The sequence below is a fragment of the Prunus avium genome, chromosome 7 (genome assembly GCF_965620075.1).
Source record: "Prunus avium chromosome 7, drPruAviu1.hap1.1, whole genome shotgun sequence".
Taxonomy (NCBI): domain Eukaryota; kingdom Viridiplantae; phylum Streptophyta; class Magnoliopsida; order Rosales; family Rosaceae; genus Prunus; species Prunus avium.
Genome location: NC_142290.1, coordinates 21,705,348 through 21,716,718, shown reverse-complemented (window position 1 = coordinate 21,716,718; position 11,371 = coordinate 21,705,348). Strand labels below are relative to the sequence as shown.

Genomic DNA, 11,371 nt, shown 5'->3' with positions numbered 1-11,371 from the left:
AAAAAATAATTTTAATTATTCAAGGGTTGAGTTTTCTAATTTATATTGTAAGTTTTAGGTTTTAATATTGGGCTATGGTCTGTGCAGGTTTTCAACTTTTTAATTTGTATTTGGACCATTAATTTGGAGACAAGGTGAGGATTTCATATTAGTGTTGAACTAGATGTAGATTTGGTAATGTTAGTTTAATTTTGAGTTTACTGCTGCATTCATCAATTTTTGGTTTTTTTTTCTTTTCCAATTGATTTTTTTTATTTTTCTGAGTTGGTTCTTGTGTCTACAAGTTGCATCTTGTTTTCGTATTCGGATTCCTGAATGTGCTATGATGTCAGTCTTAAGTCTCTTTTTTTTAATTAATTTTTTTATGGGCTCTGGAGTGTTGCTTTGTTTGCCTTTGTTTAGCCCAGATTCTTCTTTTTTTATGTGGTTTTTTTGCTTTTGTTTGTAGTCTTGGTCGTGTGGGATGGGGGGTGTGAGGATTTCTCATCCTCCTGTAGCCCCATTGATTTATGAATATAATCTTTGGAAGCTTGTTATGATTGATTTTTTTTTTCTTGTCAGTATTCTACTAAATGCGTGTGAAGGTTGCCTCTTTTTTGGGGTTTTAATGAAAGCTACCTAACAACCAAACAATAAAAGCCTCTATTAGTTTCTTTAGTTTCCTTTTAGTCTCTCTAATTTTTTGCTGACCTTGTGCTTTCTCTTACTAAGTGACAATTGGATGTTCACTTGATGTCGTACTGCAGAAAGAGTGCTGTAATTTTCTATGAATTGCTTGATTTTCATTCCTCATCTGTACATCTAGATCTACATCGGAAGCCCTGCTTATTACCTCCTCTCTCATGCTTACTATCCTAGGATTGTCTACCCTTCATGTATGTGAGTTTTAAATTTTCATCATTATATATGTTATTAAACATTAGAGATTATTTAAGGCATCATCTATTATCTGAATTTTGCTTAGTCTTAGTTCCATGTGCATTAGTTAACTCTTTAATTCATACGTTTGCATTTTAGCAAATTGATGTGATTATTGTGGCTCATACCAAAAAGGCAATCTTAGGCTCATCAAGGAAAGTCGAGCTTCCAAGTCACAAGTTCTATATAGTTTGAGACCTACACTGCCTGGATATTAGATCATTTGGGTTATTTCCCTATGTTTATATGTTTTCAATATCATTTGCCTAGATAGTTGACATGTTATAACATTTTTGTAGTGCTGAATATTTATTTATATTGGATGTGAGATTTCAGTTTGTTGCTTTATATAATTATTTAGCAATTTAATTATTTCTTTGCACCTTTTGTTTACGAAGCTTTAATTTTCTTTTTCAGTCATACTATTGTTTTTGTACTATCTGTTTTTTTTTTTTTTATTTAGCTTGGCATTCAATTTTGTTTTATTTCTTGTCATTTGAGGTTGATCCCTCTTGATATATTTTCTGGCTCCACCACTGCTTGATAGTGTGTGTATGTGTGTGAGAAACCTCCTCTCCCTTATAGTTTGGTCTTCTTTTGAACATTCGTGTGTAAGCAACTGTCATTTGAATGACACATAACCAAGGAACTAATAATTATAAGACGATAATGTTATTCAGCACTACCATATTAATCCACCCACAAAGACAAAACACTCTTACACTCTTCTTCATCATTGCAACATTTTATAAAATCTAACAAAAAAAGGGTACTAGTAATAATTCTTTCACCTCCTCTGTTTCTGTTTCTGTGTCTTCTTTTTTGTTTTTGCTGACCAACCATGGCTGAGAAGGATAAGGAGAAAGAAACGGATCCATTTCTGTATGAGAGTGAAGATGAAGACGATGATATTGAGGAGAACAAGACTTAGAGTGGGAGCAGTTCTAGTAGCAGCCATGGTGGTGACCATGCTGGGGTTTCCTCTCCTGTTAGTTTTACCTCTCAGAAATGGCCTCAGAGTTACAGGTATGCATCTTCCTTTCACCCCTTTTGATAACTTGGGTCATTCTTAGTTGGTTCCATTTTGATATCAAGAGATGTACACCGTAGAAATCTCCTGCCATTTGATTTGTTTTTGTCATAACAGATTATGTGGATTGAAATTTAAGTTAATTTTGTACCAATTGTGTGATAAGAATTCAATCTCTGTTTCAATTATGCATAATATTTAATCAGCAAGAAGATGTGCTGTATGCTGTGGGGAAAACTAATGCAGAAGATGGGAGAAATGAGAAATATGGTCCACCAAGAAACCAATGTTTTAGTTAAAGTGTTGGAGAAGGAGATAGGTTATAGAATAGCAGAAACCAATTCAAAAGACTTCACATATTCCAATTCATCATTTAGAGCTTATTTTTCCACATGAGATTGTACCAAAGAAGACATTTATCTTATTGCACATACCATTGGTAAACGGTCCTTCGTAGGCGCCTACCAAAGGTACCAAAGAATAGCAGAAACCAGTTCAGTTGATGTGCCTCTTTATATGGTCCTTCGTAGGCGCCCTGTTAAGTTCTCAATGAGGCACATCAACTGAACTAATCTGTAGTAGCGTGACTTGTGAGTGGATGTTGGCTCAACAAGAACTAAATCACTTCATTGTAAGATAAACTAAATCACTCAACTATGGGAGCTAAAATAGGCTGATCATGCATGGATTGTCTCGCCTCTGTTGGATAAGTAAAATATCTAGTACATTATGCATCGTTGTAATTTTGATTTATTTTTGCAGAGTAGTTGTTATATAATGATTTCTTAGACGCATTTTTCATCACATTGTATTTTATGTTATTTTTTGACAGGGAGATAATCGATTCTTACTCAATCGCAGCATCACCAAATATTGCAAATCTTGGATTTGTTCCAACTAGTAGCTATGCAAACTTTCACAATTATTCAAAAGGCATTTTAGACCTGATTGCAAAGTCTTCATTCCTGTCTACCAATGAATCTGCTCCTCCAAAGGCTGATTTGGATAGGATCTCAATAACCCAATCATTATTGTCAGAAAAATCTACTCTGCATAAGCAGCAGACGGGAGAACTACCTATTGGTCGTGGCTGTAGCTTCACTCAAACCATCTTCAATGGTATACTTTTGATTTAATTTTTTGTGTGTAATATGATTTGCTTAGTTTTTGTATGATATTTGGTATTGATGTTGGTAGTGATTTTAAAAACATCAAAACCCTAGTATGAGAACTATTTGGTGTCTGCATTTACTCTGTAGTTTACACTTTCGTGTTGTGGCTGTATTTGCTTGAGTTCATTGTGTCACATCTTTCTGGACAGGAATTAATGTAATGGCTGGAGTTGGGCTTCTTTCAACACCTTCTACAGTGAAAGAAGCTGGCTGGGCGGGTCTGGTGGTGCTACTTCTATTTGCAGTTGTGTGTTGTTACACAGGGGTACTCGTGAGATACTGCTTTGAGAACAAAGAAGGAATCACAACTTATCCAGATTTAGGAGAAGCTGCCTTTGGAAGATATGGGCGTCTTTTCATATCTGTAAGTTGCAACTTATTGGCACTATATATGGCTTGACTATTAGCAATGAAGAGTTGGGCAGGCTAGTTCAATATGGTTGTTATTGCTTGCTGACATACCAATGCTTATCTTTCTTCTGGTCAATTTTAAGATACAGAAATTTATTTGAAACACTTTACAGTCTAATTTGGCCAAGTCATGAGGATGATTTGTGTCATTGAATTTTATTGGATCTATAAATTTGCTTTACTTTCTGCAAGATTTTGTTAGAACTTCCATGTCAATTAATTTTGTATTCAATATATTCTGATATCATTGCGTCTTCTGATAATGGTGCAGATTGTTTTGTACACAGAACTATATGTAAGTGAAACATTGATTCTAGTTTTACATTGTTTTTGAAGTTTTGAGCCATAAGTTGTTTATACTAAAAAATATTTCTTTTCCATATATGTAGTCTTATTGTGTAGAATTCATTATTTTGGAAGGAGATAATCTCAGCAGGCTATTCCCAGGAACATCCCTAATTGGGCTGGTTTTCAGCTGGACTCCTTGCACTTATTTGGAATAGTAACTGCCCTCATTGTTCTACCAAGTGTGTGGTTGAGGGATCTTCGTTTGCTTTCCTTCCTTTCAGGTTTTGCAAACTTCTTCTGTACAAATGCCACATTGTTTCCAAGCTTCGCAAATGTGAATGATTTCATTTCCGATGCAATCAACTCAACTCTTAGTTGTTTTCTTTTGGCAGCTGGTGGGGTGATTGCCACACTTTTGATTGTTCTGTGTGTAATTTTACTTGGTACCGCTGGTGGGATTGTGTTTCATCACAATGCTCAAGCAGTGAACTGGAATGGAATTCCACTTGTAATTGGTGTGTATGGGTTTTGCTTTGCTGGGCATACTGTGTTTCCAAACATTTATCAATCCATGGCAGACAGACGACAATTTAGCAAGGCGATGATAATACGGTGAACCTATAATGCTTTGCTCATTTTCGTACGTACATACACATGCCTTGAACTTCTTTCTTATATGCCTCGCACGTTGTCTCTTGTGCAGTTTTATATTGTGTGTGCTCTTATTTGGGAGTGTTGCAGTCATGGGATATGTCATGTTTGGTCAACAAACATTGTCCCAGATAACTTTAAACATGCCACCACATGCTTCTGTCCAAAGTTGCACTGTGGACAACAGTAAGTCTAAGATTTGTGGATTCTCTCTTCATATTTGGTGAAAATATGTGCTTTCTGAGCTCATTTTTGTTGCTTTTTGTTTTTTCACAGGTTATCAACCCATTGAGTAAATATCCTTTTAGACTGTATGTGTATGTGTGCGTTACTCTCGATATTATATTAGTCGATATAATCTGATAATTCTGTGGTTAGCTTTTATTTGCTTCCTTAACATTGAGCAAATATGCCCTGTTGATGAACCCATTAGCATGGGGTATTGAGGAGCTGCTGCCGGTTGGACTTTCTAATAGTACCTGGTGTTTCATTGTTTTAAGAACTGCACTTGTCATTTCTTCTGTTGGTGCTGCCTTTCTTATACCTTTCTTTGGTAAGTTTTGGCTTCAAGCACTCACTTCAATTGAAACCTTTCAGCTAGGTCACTGTAGAACTTAGACGAATTCCACGATAACGAGAAATAGAAATTAATCATCCGATGTCTGCTCACTCTCCCCTAGTCCGATAATGAACTGATTTAATTGTTCAAAACCTTATAATTCAAACAAAAATGTTGAAACTATTGCACTGCTATCTTTTATGCATTTATTACCTGTGCCAGTCAAATTTTGTAAACCTAATTACCTCAGTTGTATTTTTCTTATTTCAGGTCTTGTGATGGCTTTGATAGGCTCTCTACTTAGTATTCTTGTGGTAAGCATACACCTCTGTTCAGCAATTGCATAGCTGCAGTTCATAAAATGACGCAAACTATATGTAGTTGAAGTCAACAGTGCCATAACCAATTATGAAATCTAATCTTAGAACTAAAACCAGGCTACTCTGTACATGTTAGGTGAGGTCTCCTCTGTTAAGTGTTAATCATCAATATGTTAGGTGAGGTCTCCGTAATCGTACTAGGCCCAAATGTAGTAGGATTATGAATCCCACCAAAAGGTTGGGATTAAGTTGGATTGGATTATGTCTAATCCTGCTAGGCTGTGTGATGTAGTACAGCCCGTAGGTATTAGATTAAGCACTTAAACAATAGAACATAGAAGAATATAAGAGACCGAGGAGAAGAAATATAGATCGAAAAGACGAGATAAAGGGCAGAAACAGTAGAACAAAGAAGAATATCGGGGATCGAGGAGAAGAAATATAGATCGAAGGGACGAAATCAGAGAGTTCTAGGAAAAGGTTTACTCAACATTCAAATCTCCATTTTAAAGAACTATATGGGGGTATTTATAGCAAACTAAAACCTAGACATAATAGGATAAAAATCCCTTGCTTAAACAGAAATCCTAACCCAAATAAAAAAGGAAACTTAAAACTAGAAATCTGGAAATCTGGAAAAGTAGAAATCCTACTAGAACTTGGAAAATTAGAGAATCTAGGAAACTAATAAATTTAGGTCCTACGCATCCTGCATCATTCTCTTCCGGCGAAAAGAACTCGACTCCGACGAGTAAACAACCGCAAAAGGTAAATTAATGACAACAACGCCGACTACAAGTATGAATAATAGGGGACGAGGGTCAGCAATCATAAATGTCCGGATCATAGACACCTTCGTGAGGCTCCACAATCTCACAAAGCTCACTAGCGGGAGTGTTGATAGTTAAAGTTCGCATGGCAATGGAAACATTCAATGCGAGCATTAGTAGAAACAGCCGGTCCTTTGTTAGGTGGTGGTGCAAGCGGTTTAGATGGTCCTGAAAACCCGGTATGCATATCCGTAGTGGGAAGAGTTTGGTTGGCGATTGCAAGTTGACCAGAATATCCTGAATGTTGTGGCGACAAATATGTCTCAGCTTCCAATGCATGACAATATGCATCTTCCAAAGTATGCGGACGGAACCGCCGGACTTCACACTTGATATCGTCACGAAGACCATGGATAAAGCGAGACATAGTGATGTCGGGTTCTTCACGAATCCCCGCACGTATCTTGTGTTCGATAAAACGAGCGTGGAATTCAGTAACGGTCGAACTGCCTTGTGAAAGGGTCCATAATTGTTCATATAATTGATGGCGACAAAAGGTGGGAAGATATTGTTCGCGAAGTGTTGCTTCAATTCAGCTGCACCAAAATGGTTTCAACTGCATCCTCAACTTGTGATACTCGCAAGTGCACGAGCCGTTTGGTAGTATAGCATATGTAAGTGCGAGGTCGATCCCACGAGGATTGGTGATTGAATGATCCAATTTGTTTCCCCTACACAAAATAGAAATGAAAAAAAGAAAATAAATAAAACAAGAAAGAATGAAATAACTCAAGCAAATAAGTTCCCAAGTTCAATTAGATTAACGGATTGATTCTAGCTAAAGTATGATTAAGCCATGGTGTTTGGTCATAACCTTGTGTTCCTAATTCCCTAATTTGATCATTTGTTGTCTAACCTAAAACTAAGCATTAGGAACCCATTAAGCATAGAAGAACAATTTAAACAACCAAGCATGTATGTAATCCCTATTGTCGAATGTCCATACATACTCTTCCTATTCATAGTTCAATTCGAATTAAAGCATGGTGTCTACTCTTAATTCAAACCAAGATAGCTAACATGCAAGCCTAAATGGTGATCAATCATTCAAACTAGCATATTAACTTATAAGCATAATGAATAAGAACCAAAATCATAATTGAAACTTGGAAACTAATTAAACTTAAATACTTAAGAAAGAATGTACATTACAAATAAAAGTAAAATAGAACTTGAAAAACTTAAGGAGAATTTCAGCACAAATATTTCATTACAACAATTGAAAACTAGAAAGGAAACTAAGAGAATTTGAGGGAGAGAAGGGAAGGGAGCTCTAGAGAAGTGTTTGAGAGCTCCCCCCCTTGGGGTGTGTTTTGAAGCTTGAAGGCTTCTCTATTTATAGGGCTAAGAGGGAGGAACATCATGATGGATTCCCACACCATCCTTCATCTTTTGCTGCTGCACCTCAAGCATCTTCACATGGGTTCAAAGGTGATCAGATGTGGCTGCCTTTGCTGCCAACCCATGTGGTTGCCTTTTGGTTGCTGAAAAACGAGTTTTCTGAACCAGGCTTGGTGTAGGAAGGCCAGAGGTTTCAAAACGTATCCAATGGGGCTCAAATTTGGATATGTTATACTAGACACCCATTGGAACAACTTCTATGAAGAAAGTATTCCCATCGGAGCAGTAGAAGTGTGTATTTTGGGCCTTGCAAGTTGGCAGCCGAACAGAGACTGGAATTGACTTCATTTCATCTTTTCTTTCCTTTTTGATTCACATGCATGCACATGCTTCTTCTTTCAATTAAAACCTGATTTCCAGCTCCAAAGTGATCTGCCAATTCAATTCCCATGTTCAAAGGCTGAAGCAAAATGCCTCTCATCATTCCTCATTCTTCTCTCTCTCCTTTCTCTTTGCTTCCCATGCATCCGCATGCTTTCTCTATAATAACTCCAGCATGTACCAACTTGCTCATTCAGAAATTCATAGCTGGAAAGCCTCCCAACTTCACTCATTATGTTGGGTACAAAGTCAGTTGCAGCTGGGGTGAGGCACATGGCTAAAAGGAGGCACATGACTAAATGCTGGCAGCTGCAAATCTTGCTGAGCAAGGTTGGGTGTTGGACGGGCTGAGCACTCCACAAATGTTCAATTGGGCTGAATTTTGGATATGTTGTAGTAGACACCCATTGGAACAAGTTTCATGAAGATCTTCACCTCATTCGAGCCCCATAGCATGCTGATCCAAGGCCAAGAAGTTGACCTACGAAATTGGGCTGGAAAGGGGTTGTAGCCAAAATGTGTTTGTCTTTAAGCTCATATTCCTCATATGCCAATCAGCCCTTAACATGCATGGATTGCATCAAATGTTATCTCTTGCTATCTTAACCTACAAAACACACAAACATAGGTAAGTGACTCAAAATAAAGAGAAACTAAGCAAAATCACTAAGTAAAGAAGGCATGCAAGTGTATGAAATTATGGACTTATCAAAATAGAAAATGAATTAAAAGCACAAGTTTAACTCAATAACATAATCAAATCATAAGCTAGAATGGTACAAAATGATATACAATTATGAACCGATCACGAAGCTTTAATTTCATCTCGTCCCATAGAGTCACAGGCGGCTGTCCAAATTGGTATAGTTGCTCCTCCACAGAATTCCAATATTTTCTAGCGGCTCCCTGTAGCGTCATCTTACCAATGCGAAGTTTATGAGCATCTGTCAAGTCGTACCAGGCGAAATAATCTTCCATGGCTTGAACCCAATCAAGAAACATCGTAGGATCCCCACGACCATCAAAAGTAGAAGCGTTAGGCTTGATGTGGCTGATGACATCGTTGTCAAAACGGCGAGGGGTATGAGTGTACTGAGCATGTGGAATGGGTGGCAGGGTAGGAGCCGGAGTAGTCACTGGAGGAGGGCCCGTTGTGTGTTGGGTATAATGGAGCGGTGGCATAGTCCCAAAAGAAAAAGGGGGCTCCAATTGAGCCTTGGGCGTGTCGAGTGAGAGCCCAATTGAGCTATGCGACATGCCGTATGGCATGGCCTTGAATTTCTGATCCACCGGTGGAGTGGGCAAAAGGCCACTTTGTGGCGGTGGCGTAGACGAACACGAGAGCACCGCTGAGGTAGAAGAAGGTTCAGCGTGTCCAGCCCGAAAGTGATTGATGACCAATTGAACGGAGTCTTGGAGTTTGGTGATGGCAAGGTCCGTCGTCGCACGATGTGTGTGAGCCTGTACCAACTCGTCTTTGAGGTCAGCACTGAGTTTGGAGAGTTGGGTTTCCATGCCAGCGATATCGTGGGAAACTTTGTCTTGGAATGCATGAAATTGTTCCCCAAGGCTAGCCACGGTTTGGGGTGCCATGGCAGAGATCAAACGCAAACGAAAGTGAGGGAAGGCTCTGATTACCAATTGATGTAGTACAGCCCGTAGGTATTAGATTAAGCACTTAAACAATAGAACATAGAAGAATATAAGAGACCGAGGAGAAGAAATATAGATCGAAAAGACGAGATAAAGGGCAGAAACAGTAGAACAAAGAAGAATATCGGGGATCGAGGAGAAGAAATATAGATCGAAGGGACGAAATCAGAGAGTTCTAGGAAAAGGTTTACTCAACATTCAAATCTCCATTTTAAAGAACTACATGGGGGTTTTTATAGCAAACTAAAACCTAGACATAATAGGATAAAAATCCCTTGCTTAAATAGAAATCCTAACCCAAATAAAAAAGGAAACTTTAAACTAGAAATCTGGAAATCTGGAAAAGTAGAAATCCTACTAGAACTTGGAAAACTAGAGAATCTAGGAAACTAATAAATTTAGGTCCTACGCGTCCTGCATCACCGTGTAATAGCATATTTCAGTTAATCCAGCCCTTTAATCATATGTAGTACCAAATGCATCACTAGATTACTGTTATCATCTCCAATCCAATGTAATTTAGTGCGATCCACTTCTACATCATAATTCAATTTTATACCAGTCACCAAACATGGTCATTATGCCTTACATCCTCAGCAATGGAGACTAATAAGGCCAGATTTCTGATCTCTGTCTTATTTTCTTTCTTTCTCTGGATTCTTCTTCCTCAAGACTAGTTTTGATTGAGAAATAGTTTGTGCAAATTGACATGGTCTGTTGATAGACTGAAAATTGTGATATGAGTTTGTGCAAATTGACATGAGTTTTTTTTTTTTTTTTTGGGTAGCATCTCTTATCTTCTGTTTGTTCCTTCTCGTTTTCTTTTGGTGTTGATATTAAATATTTGAAAACACATATAATAATAATAATAATAATAATAATCAATTTGATATGTGTGGCTTTGGTGTAGTCAGTAATAGTGCCGTCGCTATGCTTTCTGAAAATAGCAGGAAGGAAAGCTACAACGGTACAGGTAAGGGAACTCTACACCTTAAGTTTTTACTCAATATTGCATCTTGCATTTTCTTTGGCTCATTTGGTGGCTTGGATTGGACTGGATTATTCCAATTAAATTGAACAAGTGTCCTAGTCGCTGTGTAGTGAACTTATAAATATTGCGATTGAACTTATTAAAATGAACAACAGTCTAACATATTGTGTTTTATACAAGTCTCATCTAGATAGGTGGGATTGATAAGAACTAATTTGAAACTGACTCTAATATAGTCGCCGAGCCACAAACAGAGAACAAAATGCATGAGATAAGCTTCTTAATGCTTTCTTTTGTGGTTATTTAGGTTGTTTCTAGTACCACAGTTGCTGCTTTGGGCAGAATTGCCGCAACCCTTGGTACATATTCTTCAGTCTCAAAAATTATGAAGAGCTATTGAAATATTCAAGTGGTTCGACAGTTAATAATACCGGTGCTTTGCTTTGCTGCTCCTGCGCCACATATATGCGTTCTACCTATAATTTTAGATAGCCTTATAGGTATTGTACTTGAATTTTCTTTTTCTCTTGTTTTGTTTTTTTGTTTTCTTTTTCCATTTTGGTCTTGAATGGACTGATTGTGGTTAGAGATTGGGGATAGGGTGAAGACTTTTATTATACAGTGGCTTGTATCTCACTAACTTCTTCCTTCTCATTCCATATTACTTGAGTAATTCAAATTGATTAATTGAACAATCTCATCACTCTTGCTTGAACTAGGGCAAGTAGCAAAATTGAAGGGGTCTTACCTTTTCAATTACGAACATTCTCTAGGCTTGTGCTTTGCAAGTAAATCACCTATGATTTGTTTTTTTGAGCTTTTCTTT

At 37.6% G+C, this 11,371-nt stretch overlaps 1 protein-coding gene and 1 pseudogene across 2 annotated transcripts; one reads left to right on the top strand and one right to left on the bottom strand.

Annotated features, from left to right (window-relative positions):
• The first annotated feature begins 815 nt into the window (after nt 1-815).
• Nucleotides 816-11,239, top strand: LOC110748757 (amino acid transporter AVT1A-like; annotated as a pseudogene). The gene is made up of 12 exons (XR_002525520.2): nt 816-1,944; nt 2,781-3,067; nt 3,270-3,484; nt 3,803-3,826; nt 3,921-4,100; nt 4,212-4,431; nt 4,523-4,656; nt 4,747-4,757; nt 4,869-5,023; nt 5,300-5,343; nt 10,465-10,527; nt 10,853-11,239. The product of XR_002525520.2 is annotated as an amino acid transporter AVT1A-like (transcript).
• On the bottom strand, nt 8,244-9,991 carry LOC148293127 (uncharacterized). The gene has a single exon (XM_088244823.1). It carries the CDS (start codon nt 9,492-9,494, stop codon nt 8,670-8,672), a length of 825 nt encoding a protein of 274 aa, XP_088100949.1. The 5' UTR covers nt 9,495-9,991; the 3' UTR covers nt 8,244-8,669.
• Nucleotides 11,240-11,371: the final 132 nt, after the last annotated feature.